Below are 19,292 nucleotides of genomic sequence, written 5' to 3' on the forward strand. Positions count from 1 at the left end.
CATAACTTTAATGGAAAATGACTAAGTAAATGATAATTAATAAAATGATGTCTTCCCATATCACTTTGTATATGCATCTGCTATGGGCTATATCATATGATATAGTTAATGCATTTTTGCCGGTCTACTCCTTTTTTGTGTCCCCACTGTGCCTAGCACATTGTGAATGCTCAGTGAATACTTGCTGAATAAATGAACAAATGAATGTTGACACAAATGAAATCATGTCAGTTGCTTCTTATCAACTGGTTAAAATTAATAGATGTTATATTCTTTTAAGTGCAGTAGTGTGCAGTTCCATTTGTCATGAAACTGTATTTCAGATTTAATTCTCTGCTATTCCAGAAAATATTTTTGTAGACAAAATAACTATTTCAGACATTTAAAGGTAAATTCAGTTGATAAATATATCAAGTAATGATTTTTATAAATAAATCATATTAGTAATAAATCATTCTTTCTCCAAAGTCCCTTTGTACACTTTTAGTTTATTTTTCTCTCCCTATATTTTCTCTGAATTTTATGTATTTTTTTATGCACCTAATAAAAGCTTCCACTTATCTCCCTATTGGTATTTTTCCCCTCAAACCTGTGATTTGTCCTCACAATCAGTTCCTCTGACTGCTTTGTTTATTTGAAATGATCAACTGTCAAGGAAATTGCTTTTCACATACTAGAGCATTAGGCTATACTATATAGAGAGTATTCGAAATATTATTTTCTATAATTTACTAAGGCTAGCAAAGGGAAGAAATCTGTTATTTTCTTTTAAATTATTTTTCCAGGTAAATCTAGATGATAGTTGATGCAGACAAGAAATACCAATATTAGAAATTCTAAATTATTCCTTTTTACATGGAATCCTCTCATGTACTTCACCAGTAGATAGAGATCTATTTGTCATCGCTTCACAAATATAACCTAGATGCCTACTTCTTTCTGAAACATTAGCAGTTTGAGATGATCATTATTTACTATATTTATTTCAGTAGAACCCTGAAATTGTTGAAGACTGTGTGCCAAGCTCCCGAGGGCAGGGACCATATCTGTTTTGCTCGACCTATGTCTTCAGTCTATCACAGTATCTGATTAGGTTCTCAAAGAATTGTTGAATGTCTGACTGCTTCCTAATGAAGTCAGGGATTTAAATAACTGTTTTGTGTTTGGTAGGCTCTTGGATTGTAAGGAACAAAAAAAATTCAGGTTACCTTGTGGAGAAAAAAGAGGGAGGGGGAAGGGAGAGAAAGAAGAGATGATTAGACTTTATTTTCTCTTGTGAATCTGTAGAAACTCTAGTGGTTTTCCCATAGAGGCTGGTATCTGTTGATGCCACTCTGCTGCTACTTCATTGTTTTCTCTTTGCCTCTGCCTCTGAGAGCTATTTTGTGTCTCTTCTCTGTCAGATTACATTACTTTCCTATAACTCTAGTACTCTAGAATCTTACTGGTCCAGCCAATTACCCTCAACTCTGTCTGGGTAGAACTTTTTTCATCAAGGCACTCGTGGGCTGCAGATCAGCTTCTGTGTTGATTGGTCTAGTTGGCTGTGGCCAGGACACAAGGTCATGTGAAATAGTTATTGCCATCCTCGGATAGGAACCACCTAGAGCTGCTTCCTCATTTTAGCAGTTTCCTGAGGAGGGCTTGGTGGCAAGCTTAATATTAACACTCCTTTCCAGCAGACATCTGTTCCCATGTTCTTCAGTTTCCCAGTCTTTATAATATTTATAACCATGGCATAGTCCCTATTTTTATGTAATGACTTTGGAGGGCTTCTATTTCAGAACCTTAGGCTGTCACTTTTATTATAGAAAATTAAGTGGCCATTCCTCCTGTCTCTTCTCCTGGTTAAAAAGGATTTCAAAGCCTGAGAGTTCTTCATCATGCCTACGGAGAAGGAAGTTAGTCCCTGATTGGATTTTCCTGACTTAGAGATAATTGTACTTGAATGGGGACACCAAAACAATTTAACAAAAAAATTAAAAACTTAAAAAAATAAACACTCAGACCTACCTCTGGCAATCTAGCAGTTGTTAATACTAAATAGAATAGCAGTGGAACAATAAGCATTGCTATAGTCTCCATTTCTTAGATTAAATTAACTTCTGCTTCTCCAAGGTTTACCATTTTCCTACTTAAAGCTTCAAAACTTTATATTAAATATGCGTATTCCTATTTTATTCAGAAAGAAGAACACAAGTCAGATCATTGCTTTGGGTAGTTGTATGTAATCCTCTTAAAATTTAACCTTTCCTTTAGCTTTCAAATTGAGGTCTAACAGTGTACTAGTATACTATTAGATATGATTTTATTATGGAGGTTGATGGTTTCAGTCACGTCAAATATGGGCTAAAAAAATCTATGGTGCTGTAGAGTGTGACGGAGGGAAATGACATTTGGGGAGCCTACAGGGTACCCAGCACTGTGGTAAGAGCTTGTCTGTCCCATTATCTTGTTCATACAATGGCCATATGGGGTTTTTGTTGTTGTTGTTTGTGTTTTGCAATGGGGGGGGGGGAACCAAGACCTAACACTTACTCTGATTTTACGTAATTCTATTTATTTATTCCATTTATTTTAGTACCTTAGCAGTCAATTTGCACCAATTTAACTTTTCATAGAAAGTTATCATTAATACGTAAAACTTTTCTTCTAAAAATAGGATAAAAGAATCAGAGTATCTCAACCCTTGACAAGAGGACCAAGTGCCTTTATTCCAGAGAAGGAAGTAAGTTGATCTGTCTTAATATACATAAAGTATGATTTAAAAAATAGCTTAATTATGTCAAAGAATATCTCCATTTTTTTAATATGGAAGTAAACATGTGTTTTGCTCTTATTTCTTATTTATATGTCAGAAAACCACAGAGGTATTTTCTTTTCAACTTCACTTAAAAGACTGTGTGTGTAATAATCTGCCTTCTTATTTTGGAGTTAGGCAGTACTGCAAGGTTAGAATAATATAAATTTTACCATATTTGATTTCAAATATAACTTTTCTGAACAAAGCTGCTAACAATAACAAAACAATATTATTTTGAAGGTTTAAGGTTTTAAAATGGCTAGTGTTTCATGGTGATTGTAGGTTACATAAATGTTAAGAAAAGACATTTTGAAATGAAAAAGTGCGTTTCCCAACTAAACCTGTTGAAGAAAACATGATATTATATCACGAGCAGTAAATCTTTTCATTTGGTTCTAAGTCTCTGGTGGGACAGAATGTCACAGAATCTCCACTCCAAGCTGCACTTTTGATGAGGGTGGGAAGTTAAGATGGTAAATGTTGAAAGAAAGGATGTAAAATGACACAAAGGAGATTATAATCAATACAAGATTTGTGTACCTATTTAATGGGTATATATCTCTATGAAAGATCACAGCAATGTTTAGGACCTGTAGATTCCTAGATGCCGCTAAGTTATACTTGGGCTAAGAAAAGTTTAAGGACCACTAAATGAGTTTTCCTCTGCTTCAAGGAGTTATTAATTCATATTAACTATGGTTATATATACTGATTTACTATTGGCTGCAAAGATATCATTTATCTTAAAGCACCAGCATTATTCCTTTATTGTTCAGAAATTAGTCAACACATATTTATAGAGTACCTATTATGTTTCAGGCAACACTTAAAAGAAGGGATGAGTAGAATTTGAATAATAATACATGCCAGGCCATTGCCAGAGTCAGCAATTCCATCATGTTCATTTGCCTTTTTAGTGACCTTACCATTTACATGAAACTCCAAAGTTAACAGTAATGTTTCAGGAGCTCAGTGACTGTGGCTGATCTAGGTGGTGACCATGCATTAGAGAAACTGCTGTGCTTGTCCTATTTCCCTCATAGAACACAGGGCTGCTCTTAGCGGAGTGATTGCCTCATATATATATAAAGACTTCCTGAAACACAGCCATTTACACAGTATGTATTTGAAGACAATCTGGTTTGCAGAAGCAGCTGCTGTTTTCAGGCTCTGTTGCATCATATGAATCTATTAATGTATTTTAGGCATCAGTTAAACAGAAGAATCTGCTGCTGGAAAACAAAACAAAAACAAATATTCTGTCCCTAATTATATGTAGTTTATCTTGATCCTATCATATTTTTAACTATCATCTTGGTTCCCTGTAGTTGACAAAATGGGAGGAAATGGGCAAATGGAAATATATTTGGTTTTATAAAGAGCCAAAGTGGAATTGCCTCTTTTTTACACCATTGTAATTAACATTTCCTCACAACTTATACTTTTCAAACATTACATTTCCTTTGGGATTAAATTTTCCTCAGTCAGTAGTGTCTTCGTATAATTTATACTTATTTTCAGAAGAGACTGTGAAGCCAGCCCTGAAAAGTAAACAGAATTTCTTAAGAGCAGTGTGGATCTTTGGAAAGACCATGAGTCTGGACTTTAGGAGATTAGATTTTAGACCGGTCTCTGCTATTAAGTAGCTGTATGAGTTGAATTTAATCTTGAGTCTGTTTCCTTATCTAAAATAAGGGACACATTCTTCTTAGGTCTAGAACTCTAATTCTAAAATACCAATAAATAATGAACCAATCTGAGAAATACACATCTGATGTCCATTAATTCCCACAGAGCAGGGTCCTTTTAAGAGGTGCTAATAAGCTCTTAACACCTTCGTAGCCAATTCTTGGTATGACGCCCGAGCTGTCACTGTTTATAAAGCTATATGTAAATAATCTATTTTTGAGAAAGCTCTTTTGATTCTCTCCAATGCAGCATGTTCATTGTAATAATTTACCTTGTTTTTAGTAATTAATATGATAGGCTCAAAATAGGAATTCTAGTGTCCTTATTAATTTTTCAATTAACACTTTCCTACAAATTATCATATTTTTCTTTGTCCCTAAAAAGACTGCAGAAAGCTTTTTTTATGTTGAATAATGAAAACAAGCAAAGGATCAGTCTGAAAATACTTGTCTTCAGATATAGTGATTAATGATTAAGTATCTTCATAAGCTATTGAGATAAAATTGTAAATATATGTAATCAGATGCCAGTGCTTTTGCCTCCCCAATTTTGCCTTATGTGCCTGGCAAAGCAGATGGGAGCTTCTTTTCTCCAATTTCATAGCTGTGTGTATAATGTTTGATAATTTGACATTTGTTGTTTAATAAATTGTGGTCCCAGAGCCAAAAATGCATGGGCTTTCTTTTTCATTTCGGTTTCTAATATGAGCAACTACCTAATTTCAGTGTCTGTTCATATAAAAAGAACATTCATTTGCTCCAGTCGTGGCATAATGTATGTAAACCAAGAGTGTGTTTACAAAAATCATGATATTGTTTTGTTTCTTGATTGGAAGGTTGTCCAAGCCAACACAGTGGATGAACGTACTAACTTTCTTGTGGAAGAATACTCTACATCCGGTCGCCTGGACAACATCACCCAGGTCATGAGTCTGCACACGCAGTACCTGGAGTCCTTCCTGAGGAGCCAGTTCTACATGCTGCGCATGGACGGCCCCCTTCCTCTACCGCACCGGCACTACATCGCCATCATGGTGCGCTGTGTTCACGTGACATCATCCTCACTTGGTCCCTCTCCCTCCTAGTATTATATGTGTGTGCACAGCTAAGTATAATTAGGTAGAAATAAGAACAGAAAAAGCCTGTGAACTTTTGGATCCCAAGTCCATTGGATACATTTTGAATGCTTTAAGCCACTTAATGTACTGAATGTTTCTCATTTAATTATTAGTAAAGTCATTTTCCATGTTTAATCTCTTATGATTAAAGATGCTTGTAGGGTCCAAAGTAATATCTCTAGTAGCCCACAAGTTTTGTTTTTGCTCCTGATAGCTTCCTTTTATTATTAATATAAAACAGGTTGTTTGTGCCATTTTAGTCATTCTTTACAAGATGAACATCACTAATTTGGCCAAATAAGAGGAAAGTATCAGCCAGCACCAAAGGAGGCTCTGGATAAGAGAAGAATTCTTAAGTGAACTCTAATACTTCTAAGTTTAGTACTTGGTACAAACTAGTTAGCTAGTTAATGTTTGGGGGGGTGGGGAGAATTATAAATTGGTATGATAGGCAGCAGGAGTAAGAAGGGTAGAAGCAGTGCTACAGTTGGACTGTTGCTGGAGAAAAGAAGAAGAAGACAAGATGCAAGTGCTATATATTTGGAGAGGTTAGTGGAACTGCTGGGCTGGCAGAGTGAGCAGAGCCAGCCAAGAGTTCGTTTTTATCCAGTTTAATTTGTTTATGCTCTCACTGAAGTCTTAAACAACAAAAAAGGGCTGCATCCTGTGTTTTGTTAAATGATGAACTTGACAAAGATTACTCAGCTTAAGGTTTTGATGACAGTGAGGCCGAAAGCCAACTTAGAATGGTCACCAATGAAGAGAGAAATAAGATGTAGAAAATAGAATAAAACAATACTGTTTAATTGAGAAGCAGCCCTGAGGAAATGAGAGGTGAAAAGTCTGTTTTGCATGGATTTACCAACTTATCAAGGCTGATTTCTGGCTTGCAAATGAAACAAAGGTTCAGTGAGCTTCAGTTTCATCTCGATAGGAGGATGGGCACAGATAAGGCTGATTCACAGTTACCTCAAAGGGAGTACGAGAAATACTCAAATTAGCATACATTCTGAATTGGTACAGTACAAGTTAATGAGATTTTGTTGCGTTTTAAGTAGAATACAGTTGATATCATTTACCATAATGAAATGAACATGTATTTCCTTAACATAAATAGAAAATGAGTTCTAGGTTGACCCGTACCACTTCTGGATGGGAAGTAATTGGCTTCTTGTGACATTTGCTTATATAAAGTATCAGCTTTATATATTGATTCAAGAATCTATGACAGCATTGTGATGAAAGTTTTAGGAAGAGGATTCTGTAAGAAAAGAGTTATTAGCTATAAAAATTATCTCTATCTCAGTGATTGGCTTAGTAATAGTAGAATAAGACCATACCATAACTATTTTATCCACTAACTTTTTTCTTTGTGTTTTAGGCTGCAGCTAGACATCAGTGTTCTTACTTAATAAACATGCATGTGGATGAATTTTTAAAGACAGGAGGTATTGCTGAGTGGTTGAATGGTTTGGAATATGTACCACAAAGACTGAAAAATCTTAATGAAATAAACAAGCTGTTAGCACACCGACCCTGGCTGATCACAAAAGAGCACATTCAGGTACCGAGTGTTTCTTTCGGGGAAAAAAAAATAGTTTACTAACGATTCTCACTAAGAGTTAATTTTTTAGTTAAGTATTTTACTTAAGACCTAATTTTGAATACTTGCATATTAGGAACTTGAAAAATAAAAAAAAATAGTGTATTAATATGTGTAGGAAAGATAAATTTAGAAAGTCAGTGGGTTTAATTTAAATGTAAATGAATATTTCTCTTCAAGTAATCAGTAATTAGCTTGTACTAGTGCTTTAGCGAGTAGCTATAAGCAAAGTTGATTCCTGTTTTCAAGCAGTAGGTAGAACAAAGAAAATGCACTAGCAGGATAAGATACCTGGGTTCTAGTCTTTTAACTCTGTTACCCACAAGTTTGTGACCTTTAGTAAGTTAACTTCTGTGGGCCTGGGTAGTTCACCTTTCTATAAAATGAGGGGCCTAGATTAAATGAGTTCTAAACTCTTTTCTAGTTCTAACATTTCATAATTTTAAGATTTTGAAAAAATGGTTTTGCAAATAAAAATGATTTGCCAACTGATGTGTGTATGCTTACATGCCTCTAGAAACTAGAACTTAGATAAGAAAGAGAACTGTGATTGACTGGAGCACTTGCCCTGCAAAAGGAGTGTCTGTGAAAGGCCTCCAGGGTGAGGTTGTTGTATAATATGCTTAGCACTGTCCTTGGCACTTGGTCACTATTCAATAAGTAGGAGTCATCATCTAAATCATTATCAGTAGAAGCCTTAGGTATTTAAAATCCCTGCCTCTAATGCGTAGAAATGTCCTTGGTTTGGTTTTGTTTTGTTTTGTTTTTTCCTCGTTTTGTTAGTTGTTTGCCCAGTTAAACCAAACTTAGCTTTTGTCAGTGTGCGTACTCTCAGACTTTTATTATCTATTAGGGATTGTTTACAAAAATATGAACAAAGTTATAGCAATTTGAACATGTAAGGGAATGGAGATGTAGTTCTGGGCTACAATATAGCCCATGCTTCATGAGCATCGCACTTTTCAAAAAGTTTGAAAAGCAGAGAAAAATGTAGGTATACTCGGATTATAATACTACTACTTATGAAAATAAAAGAAGATATGTAAAAGTTACATTAGAGTGGTAGAATATGATTGATTTTCCCTTTTTTCCCCTGAGCTTTTGGTAATATATTAAATTTGTATATAGTTAAATAATGGAGAGTAAGGCAAAAGCAGTTTTTTGGTTTTGGGTTTTAGCTGTGAAGTGAAACAAATGAAAGTTTTACATTTGTGGTGGGGTGGTGGGGTGAAGGCGCAGCAGGACATATCCCCATGCATCCACACGCGCTGAGAAAGAGACAGACAGACAGATAGACAGAGACGGATGGGAGAGGATCCCTGACGGATTAACAGCTGGAATTGGTATTGGAGGGATTACTGCTTTTAATGGCTTCACTTATGATTCCATCATTCATCTGGCGGAGCCAGTAAAATAACATATAAAAAAGTGCTTTGATATTCTTTATGTCCTTTCAAATGTGAGCTAGTATTCTACAGTTTCTCTCATCTGCTATAGGTTCTTCCTCCGTCAGAGAAGATAACTAAAAGTTAACTTACTGAATAAATTTTTATGTGATTTTTAAGGTAGAGTCTCTACCTTAAAACCTTAAAATGAATGATTTTGCTAGAGAATCTTTAAAGTCCCTTCCCTACTTAAGGTAGCTTCAGTGTTCTTGGATTCTCTAAAATACCTTATTGAAATAGCATAATATTTAAAAGTGCTTTGGAAGCAGAAGTTGCATTGTGTATATAAGGAATTTCAGAGAAGCCACGATGTACTTCTGCTGTTAGGTTTGATAGGTTTAATGTAACATTGTTTGAGCAAAGCTGTATCTTTAATATATGGAACATTTTTAAAGGGAATTTTAAGTATTATAAATGGACATGTGAAATTTTATAGATTTTCCATACTTTCTAAAATTGCTTTGTAGCATTCTATGATTTTCACTTTTACTCTGATTTGCTTTCTCATTTCAGAAACTTGTCAAAACTGGAGAAAATAATTGGTCTCTGCCCGAACTGGTACATGCTGTGGTCCTACTGGCACATTATCATGCTTTGGCAAGCTTTGTTTTTGGTAGTGGCATCAATCCAGAAAGAGATCCAGAAATCTCCAATGGATTCAGGCTAATATCAGTCAACAATTTCTGTGTGTGTGATCTCGCTAATGACAACAACATAGAGAATGCATCTCTAACAGGCAGCAACTTTGGGGTTAGTTTTCCTAACTGTTTTCTTTACTACTTTGCCTTTTAACTTGCTACGTTAAAAATATCTAGAGAATTTATCTGATTAAACAGGATATTATGTACTTGAAATATTTCATATAATTTTTATTACTGTAAAAATTTAACCTGTACCTGAAGTTCTGAATTGTCTTAAGGAAACTTTTAAAGCAAATAGATTACAAATCATATTACAAATCATAAGGCTGCCTCAATTTTCAAAATAAGTGATAATGTAATTTAACATATACCAAATTCTAGAATTCTAGATTAAATAAATCCATTCATATAACCTTTCTGTATTTATAGCTGAAGCAAAAACACTACACTTCTGAAAATGTTTGATTTTGTCATATGATTTTCTTTGGAGTTCCTGGAAAACCCACTTAGGAACTTAATAACTCTGCTAGTGCCACTATGCATAAGGTGACATTGGGAGATGGAGACATTGACTGGAACAACTTTTAATATTAATAACACCCAATATTATCTTCTCTGGCTCCAGATCGTCGATTCTCTAAGTGAGCTAGAGGCCTTAATGGAAAGAATGAAAAGGCTTCAAGAAGAAAGGGAAGATGAAGAGGCATCTCAGGAAGAAATGACCACTCGCTTTGAGAAGGAGAAGAAAGAAAGTCTTTTTGTGGTCTCTGGAGATACTTTTCATTCATTTCCTCATTCAGGTGCTTTTTTATTTCACTGTCTTTGCCTTTTAGTTGTTCTTAGAACCCTGACAGACCACCTTCAGTATTTTCCATATGGATATGTCGAAATGATTTTACTACCATGTTCCTTTCATTTAGTTCTCCTCTACCTGACCCTGATGCCATTGCTTCCCCTCTTATGTTGGTGTATCTTTGAATATATTTCAGATTCAGTTGAGAGGTACTTCAGTTTTGTAGTTCATATTCTATCCTGGATAAAATGTTTTTCAGAGCAGACCAGTTGCTTATAAGGTTAGATAGGAATATTTAATCCATCCTACTTTTGTAATTTTTTTTAATGATAAGTATAATTCTGTTTCGACAGATGTCATTTGTAAGAAATATCTCTGCCTTTTTTGTGGGTGGGGAGTTATGTGGGAGGATTGTTCTCACACTGCCACTTTTTTCCAGATTAGTTCTAAAATTACACTGCACTTGCATTTGCATTTCTTTGGAGAAACCTTTGGAATTTTATAAGAATATATTATTTAGGTCATTTTCTTAGGTTGAATTTGGAGGAATTCATTCTGTATTAAAAGCTAGGCTTCTTTGCTCTAGTCTTAAAAACACATTTTTTTCCTAATACTCTGAGAGACTTTGAAATAGGAGGGAAACTTTCCAATTATGACTAAAAAAGATATTGAACACCACATAGTAAATGTTATTAAAATAGCATAGACTCAATAGACTTTGAAAGCTTAAACCCTTCAAAGTCATCAATCTACATAACATTTATTTTTAGAGTTCCCTTGGTTTAAAAGAGGGCTTCAAAATAACTAGTCATAAAGCTAGTCAGTCTCATAAATCCTGAAGGTAATTGATTTGGCCATGACTTGTTTGTTAAATATGGCGTTGACCAATAGCTCTCAGAATTTTTACCAGGAAGAACAAGAACCCCTTTTATCATTTCCCCGATGATTTTTTTTTTTATGAAAGATTTTATCTACCAAATTGAGTATATTTAGTAATAATTTCTCAGAGCTTCTAACCAGGAGGAAATGCCAAATATAAAGAAGCTTATTGTTTTGGTTATTGATTTACTATTCATACTACAAACATTTATTGTACCCTATGTAATCTCAGCAGGGTGGTAGGTACTAAGGTTTCCAGGCTAAATAAGGCATGATTCCTGCCCTCTGGGGGGCTCTCCTTGCTAGTGGGAGAGAAATAAATAATTACAATACATGGCAGAATGTGAAGGGTATATGGACCCAGTCGTGGTGGGGGAGGAGTGTGGACAGAAGGGGTCCTAGAGGAGGACTTCCTCCAGCTGCTTGGCTCGAAGCTAAATCTTAGAGACTGGAGTGCAAGGGAGTCTGACGGTGGCTGGGGGATGGGGAGTTGGTGGTGAACAGCATACCTGCCTGAGCCAAGGCACGGTGGTAAGGAAACAGGATGGTAGGTGCAGAAGCAAGTGGTTCTGCATTAGGACGTAACTCACGAGGTAGGTAATGTGAGGAGGAAGCTGATTAGGTAGGCAGAAGCCTTATCATGATGACCTTTCTAACCTTACAGAGCACGTAACCTGCCCTATTTTGGACATGTTGAGTTGCAATGTCTCTAAAGCTTCCAGTCTGGATACATCTAGTACAGTGCTTCTCAAACTTTAATGTGCACTTGAGTCACTGAGGAATCTTGTTGAAATGCAGATTTGTATTTGGTCCATCTGGGCGAGGACTTGAGAAGCCTCATTTCTATCACGTCTCTAAGTGATGCCTGTGCCTGCTGGTCAGCAAACCACACTTGGAGCAGCAAGCGTTGAGCAGGAGAGGGTTTTAAGCTCAAGATAAAGTTTTGGAAGTTATCAGCATATATTTGGGAGTTAAAATCAAAAGGTTATTTATAAAAATCATCCAGGGAAAACAAATGGGACAGAGGAAAGTAATGAGCCTTCTAGGTAAACCAATATTTTAAAATGTGATTGTATTAAGGTTAGTAATATCTATTCGCTTTTAGACATTAATTTTTGTGTGTATGTATGAAAAATTTTAATATACATCTCTTTATAACTGAAAGAGTAAGTAGACAAAAATCCAGAGAGTATTTAACTTATATAGCACACTTTAGCTAATTGACATGTATAAAACACTATATCCCAAACTGCAACATATACCATTTTTTCAAGTGCACATAGAAAATTTCCCAATGTCAACCATATACGGTTAATAAAACAAATATCAACAAATTTTGAGATTAAAACTTCATGGATCATAACTTTTGACTATAATGGAAGTAAGCTAGAAATCAGTAACAAAAATAACTGGAAACTTCTCAAGTGTTTAGAAATTAAGCAGTATACTTCTAAATAGCACAGAGTGAAAGAAAAAGTTACAATGGTTAGAAAATACTTGGAGCTGAATAGCAGTGAAACATGGCATAGACATTAATTTTTTAAAGCTTCTCTAAGACCATTAGAGCTTAAAGGACATATAAATGTTTTATTTCTTTTAGGTTTTTTTTTTTTAGTACTGAAAATATATTTTAGAATCCCAGTCTTTACTTTCTTGGACCCTTGAGCAAGGACTTCTAGCTTCTATAGTGAATTTTGACCAGCAAGTCTTAGACCCTAGCCAAAAATTATGTTCTGATTTTAACAGAAAAGGCTGCATCATTTATAAATTATTCAAGGACATAAATTGTTTCATTATTAACTCTTCACCATTCCCAGTACTAAATTTGCTGGTCACACAAAGATAACAGAAAAATGACTCAGTATGTGGCTAATTGAGTTATTTTTATAGACTTACTATGTTTTAAAATGGAAATAGAAATTAATTTTTCCCTATAACAAGTTTCTTGGTTTGATCAGTGTGATAAAAGCATTTCAGATTCCATGTAGAGATTCTAAGAATAGTTTTTCAAACCTCTTGGAGAAAATAAATGTTTAAAGTGTTCTACAAGGGGAGAATTCTGTAGCTTGATAACAGAGTTAACTAGCTTTTATTGTTATTTTTTTTTTCCAAGTTAGAATGGTGTTCCATTGCTGTAACATAGTATTTTCTGTAGTATATTAGTAGCCACATCTTAGGAGCAGAAGAATGCAGATAATATGTAAAATAATATTTTTAGTCCAGAGTTTGAAATATTTGTTTAGGTAGAATTAAGATTAGAGTTTTTAGATTTGTCGATCAGACACATTTTTTTTTTTTTAATTTAACTTCTTAAGGTAAATTTAGGAAAAAAATATTTGTAGTTTGAGAGAACTTTGTACATTTCCTTCTATGGACAAAATTGTCTAGAAAACAAATCTTGACTGACTCCTAATTTGAAAATGAATAGATGGATATTATTTGTAGGATAAATTCTATCATATTTGGTTTTACTCTTTATTGTTTATTTTAAAATGTTTAAAGTTCCTATGACAACTTAGAAATATATATGAGCAAAACAAAAGCTAAGAGCAAAGTCAAAGGAGCCAGCTGTGTAATAGTCAACTCCAGGATCGATGTCCGCCAAATGAGACCACCTGGTTGTACAGTGTGGGGGGGAAGATCACTTCAAGAGAGGAACTATTTTATAGAACTTATTTATCACTCACTGGTCTTGGTTTAACCCATAAGACTCCTAGTTTTCATAGCAGTCTCAGTGATTGCTACTACATTTTACATTTTTGGCTTCATTTATATTTATTATGTGATGGACTGAATTAAGGAAAGCATAAAACCTCGTCCATACATGTTAAGAGATAATGCATTGAAAACACCATTTTTTAAGTGTTTCTATTTATCTGAACAGAGACTGGAGCACAAGGAGACAGGGCAGTGGTTGTGGGGTTGGGTGGGAAGAAGCCTGAGCTTTCTCTTCGGAGAACTGCAGGTCACCTGAAAGCTTCAGATCAGTTTAAGTAGTTTAATGTTTACAAGTTTCCCACATCATCTTAAACTAACCCACACTGTATTCGTTACTGACACTCAGTACTGATAATGGTATTAGTAACTTACAGTTAGTTTTATTTCTTAAGTATATATTTATTTTCATATTATTTCTTAAGTATATTTCTTAAGTATATATTTCTTAAGTATATATTTATTTCTTAAGTATACATTCCTTTTCATATTAATGAAACAATGAAAAAATAGATATTAAGTACATAGCATAGTATCTGGTATATTGTAAGTACTCAACAAATGCTAGTTTCTTCTCTTTATGTGTAATAAGTTACATAAGATTTTAATAAGCTGTTTCCTAGGTTGGGTAGCCTGGGCACTTGAGCTTTCCTGCCTATATTAAGCACCCTAATTAGTCCATGCTAAGGGAACTAAGGACGGGTCAAAACTCATGAGAAAAGAATAATTGCTAGGATTTTCATGAATAGCAAAGATTAAAGATAATTCAGGTACTACTGGTCTATTAGGTCTTTCAGATGAATTACTGTAATTGCACTTGTATTTTAAGCTTCTCAAGACTGTCCACTTGAGGATTATAACTTTTTATTATGCCACAAAATTGTTTCATTACTATTATTTAATATTTATTTATTTATTAAATGTTAAAATTATTTAATATTAATTAAAACACTTATTAGGAAAATACTGTTCTTTATGTGGAAGAAACTAGTGTTTTATTTTGAAAAATATGTATTCATTTTCTAGAGTAGAAGGTAGTAAATAAGGGTTGTTCATTCCCTTTTAGTGTTTGAAATCAGAAAAAGAGTAATTATAAAGACAGAGTAACCTAGGAAAAAAAAAATAAGTTAAAAAAGAATTATCTTTAAACCAAATTAACACGCATTGGGCATTTACAATTTTTCAGTGGTAAATTTTTAATATTATCAACTATACAGAAGTCAACTGTCTTAAAATATTATGATAGTCTTCTGTCTTTCTGAATGCCATTTTGATAATATTCTAATCACAGTCTCAGAAGCACATTGTTTACTTCATATGTTGTATACCTTGTTGTTTTCATATACACAGAAAAGCGCATGTATCTTAGGTGTAAAACTTAATGAACTTTACACACAAACTGATCCTTCCTGTTTAACTAGCACCCAAATCCACTAAGGGAATAATAGTGGTACCCAAAAGTCTACTTTCCTCCCTGTTGTGAGCCCTTACCAGTTCTCCCTGGATGCCTCTTTGTAAGCTAAAAATGAACTCTATTGAACTAATTTTCACTGTGAATACATCCAGATGAAACACCATCTAATTTTAATAAAATTCATCTTAACATTAAACTCAATTTTAAGTGGTCTTTCACCTTCATCCCTTCTCTTTCCCCACATCCTACTTCATCCCCTGGAGAGATCAAAAAATTTTTTAAGCTTTATATTCAAAGGCCTGTGCTAGCTTCCTTTTCTAAATAAGTAAAACACTTGTATTGATCCTTGACTACTACTATTTAGATATTTAGTCAATTTTTTGCCTGGGTAACTACAGCTGAATGTTACGATTGCCAATATTTGGTAATGAAATTGTATTCAAAACTTCAGCTAAAGATATTTTATGTGAATTTAAGCCATGTAGTCAATATTGTCACTTTGGAAAGCCATGGAAAAGCTAAGCGAAAAAGTGGAGGAAAATGAAGCTGATTCATTTGTTCTGACTCCGTATGGTTTCCTTAACACTAGATTGTTCATTATTGTCCTTAGATTTTGAGGATGACATGATTATAACATCTGATGTCTCCCGATATATCGAAGACCCTGGTTTTGGGTATGAAGACTTTGCCAGACGAGGAGAGGAGCATTTGCCAACATTCCGAGCTCAGGTATGAGATGCCTTTAATTCGGAGAAACTGGAGAAGAGATACTGTCATTTTAATTGTGAAATGTTGAAATGTAAATAATTGACTTCTAAATAAATTAATAGAGCATTTCGATAGAATCTGTAAATATCTTTATTTAACCTAGTTTTCAGCCTTGTCTAATTTGATGTCCCAGTTGATGGATTATTATTTCAACATTAACCCCCTCAGAAGGCAAAAGGAAACTGCTTTATTCAGTTACTTGCATTATTACATGATAGTTGTATAATGTCCTTTTTTTGGAGAGGGTAGGGAGGAAATCGAGTGATATGTTCACATTATAATAAAAAGGCATTTTGTAATAAGATCATATACATCAGTAGTTATGGGCTTAAGGGCCACCCCCTCCCCAGCCCTAGAAAAGAGCCATAGTAGTGATGTGGTTCATAAAAAGAGTATGAGTGTGAATAAAGACAGACTCCTCCGTGCTTGCTTCATATGATCTGCTAACCATCCGTGTCACTGAGTAGGTTTAGTCACATAGGAATATTCCAAGGTCTTCTGGGGTCCTTCCAAATGAGGGCATAGTTTGCATAGTACTTGACCACAGGAGGTAACCAGAGTTCATCACCAGTGTGCCAAACCCTGGACCCACCGAGGAAACAGCACAGCACTCCCATCTACAAACTGATGTGAAGCGTTCTTGGTAAAGCTACAAACTTGGAATTAGTGAAAGAATTACAGACTTTGAAATATCTCCACTTAACTTGCTTCAGTAGTTATACTTAAAAACATAGACTTTAAATGGAGAGTGACCGTTTTGTAATTGGAGATACATTTTATTTTTTTAGGACTATACCTGGGAAAATCATGGGTTCTCCCTGGTGAACAGACTTTATTCTGACATTGGACATCTTCTTGATGAGAAGTTCCGCATGGTCTACAATCTCACCTATAACACTATGGCCACCCATGAGGATGTTGACACAACCATGCTGCGCAGAGCTTTATTTAACTACGTTCACTGTATGTTCGGAATCAGGTATGGTCATCATGGAGACAGTTTTATATGTTTCTAAGTGAAAATTCTGGCATGCGTCTTACTTCTATCCCATTGAGGAGTATATGCTTCTGGGGAGAAGATATTACATGTGGACTTCTGATTTTTAAAAATTAATTCTGTCTTATAGAAAAGCATTTATTTTTTGTTTAACTGTTACGAATCTTAACATGCATATATAACTATAGTAGTTAGAATCTACTAAGGAAGGAAAAGAATATCAGTAATCACTGGGGATAGGAGAGAATCACTCAATTTGAGAATCCTTACTGGATGAACTGGACATTTAAAAATGTATATATTATGTCCCTTTAGATAGCAATAAGAAGTGCTGGTTGGTTAGTTTTTGGAGGAGTGGTAATTAAGGTATAAATAAAACTAGGGTAGAGTCCTCCCTCATAAAGCTCACATAAGCTCACATAAGAACACTGAAACGAAACTGTAAGTCAATATAAATTAGTGGTCTCTAAATTTAGAAAATTAGAATTGAGAGGACAGGGAGTCAATGAGTGAATGAGACTGAATGGTCTAATCAGGAAAGCTCTTTTGGAGAACATCCTTTTTGAGCTGGGTTTTGAAGACTTTTATGGAGAGGGATTTGTAGAAAGAGAAAATCCCCTTCAGTCAACTGAATGAATACATTCAGTTGACTGAAGAAAATCCTCATTCAGTCAACTGAATGAATACATTCAGTTGACTCTATACTATATCCTTTCTGATACAGTATCAGAAAGCCTTTATGGAATGGAATTAAAATTCAATTTGTTAAGCAACGTGGTTTCTATAACTTTTAAAAAAATCCCAAATTTCCTGAAAAATCAACTAATAATGAAATAGTCCACCTAAAGGACACTATTACAATGGTAAATAATAAATCTGCTATTTGCCCATTTACCATTCTAGAAAGAATCATCACACTTTAAAACAGATATTGTACCAACCTAATTAAGAAAAATAAACACTGATAGATTTTAATTCAGTTGCAATAAATACTTATTATATTCAAGACTATAGATAACAAATATTATGGTGATTATATTTCTCTGTTGGATGCTACTAAATAAAGTTTATATAAAATCCTGGAGGCTTTTTTTTTTTAAACTAAGTGTTATGTTTGGGTTAGAAAGTAACAGAAACTATAGAAGAGAAATCCCACAAGCTCCCACTCCTACATTTACCCTTGTATCTGCCTCTGTGCCTGTTTGCTCTTTCTTCTCTCATATTATGGATGAACTCTCTACACTCCTCTGCTCTTGGGCATAGAATCCCATCTCCTCTCAGCTTCAAAAGATCCCTGTTCTAGCAATTCTCCCTTCTCCCTCCTGCATAATCAACTTTACTCTCTTAATCAGATCTTTCCCATCAGTATATAAACATGCTATTATTTCTCTCATCATCTCAAAAAAAAAAAAAAAATCCTTCCTTCATCCTTCTTTTCCCTCTGGCTGTTGCCTCATGTTTCTGCTCCCATGCACAGCAAATCTTCTTTGAAAAAGCTTTGTATGTCTACTGTCACCATTTTCTCATCTCCCATTCTCTTGTGAACCGACTGCAGTATCAGGCTTTTACTCCTGTTACGTCAACAAAGCTGCTCTTACTGAGGTTGTCCGTGACCTCTGCATAGCTCCTTGCCGTGGTCAGTTCTCAGTAGCATCTTCTTTGACTAGTCAGTAGCATTGGACGCAACTGATTATCCTCTCTTCCTTGAAATGGGAAGCCCTAGACTCCTGCGTTAGGGCTCAAATGTCAGCATCTCAGAGAAGCCTTCCTGCCCACTCTATCTAAAATCACGATTCCCCTCCCAGCCTCCAGTTGCATTTTATCGCCATAGCAGTTATCACTATCTGATACATTGTATGGTTTTCTTTTTCATTTCTTTCTTTTTTCTCCAGTAGAATTTAAATTCCACGGGTCCAGTGATTTTTGTCTATTTTGTTCATTTGTGTATCACCAGTACCTAGGGGAGTAACATGGTGGCACATAATAGACACTCAGTAACTATTTGTTAGGTGAATTAACGAATGAGCTTTTGGTATTTAATTACTAGATAATTATTGTGTCTTGGTATAATTTTAGAAATCAGAGATTTTGATTCTGTCATTCTAAATCTTGTTGTCATATTGCTTATAGGTATGATGACTATGATTATGGAGAAGTTAATCAATTACTTGAACGAAGCCTGAAGGTTTACATTAAGACAGTGACCTGCTATCCTGAGAGGACTACCAAGCGCATGTATGATAGTTACTGGCGTCAGTTCAAACACTCAGAAAAGGTGTGTTTCGTGACTAAACCTTTTACCGTAGACCAATATTCAATATAAGAAGTAATGATTATGAAAAAATTATACATGAAAATATTAATAAATTAGCTCCATCAAAGAAATGGAAGTGGCATCATCTGGCCATCTGTTTTTCTTTCAGTGATT

General features: G+C 34.7%; 1 protein-coding gene across 1 annotated transcript in view; it reads left to right on the forward strand.

The window, feature by feature from the left end:
- Window positions 1-19,292, forward strand: part of SESN3 (sestrin 3) — a 73,433-nt gene that overhangs the window by 44,221 nt on the left and 9,920 nt on the right. Inside the window, exons 2-9 of the mRNA XM_068554524.1 lie at window positions 2,663-2,728; window positions 5,328-5,525; window positions 6,991-7,173; window positions 9,171-9,407; window positions 9,924-10,098; window positions 15,710-15,828; window positions 16,656-16,846; window positions 18,995-19,139. Coding sequence (XP_068410625.1) covers window positions 2,663-2,728; window positions 5,328-5,525; window positions 6,991-7,173; window positions 9,171-9,407; window positions 9,924-10,098; window positions 15,710-15,828; window positions 16,656-16,846; window positions 18,995-19,139 — 1,314 coding nt within the window. The remainder of the gene's footprint in view (window positions 1-2,662; window positions 2,729-5,327; window positions 5,526-6,990; window positions 7,174-9,170; window positions 9,408-9,923; window positions 10,099-15,709; window positions 15,829-16,655; window positions 16,847-18,994; window positions 19,140-19,292) is intronic.

The sequence above is a fragment of the Eschrichtius robustus genome, chromosome 11 (genome assembly GCF_028021215.1).
Source record: "Eschrichtius robustus isolate mEscRob2 chromosome 11, mEscRob2.pri, whole genome shotgun sequence".
In the NCBI taxonomy this organism is placed as follows: Eukaryota; Metazoa; Chordata; class Mammalia; order Artiodactyla; family Eschrichtiidae; genus Eschrichtius; species Eschrichtius robustus.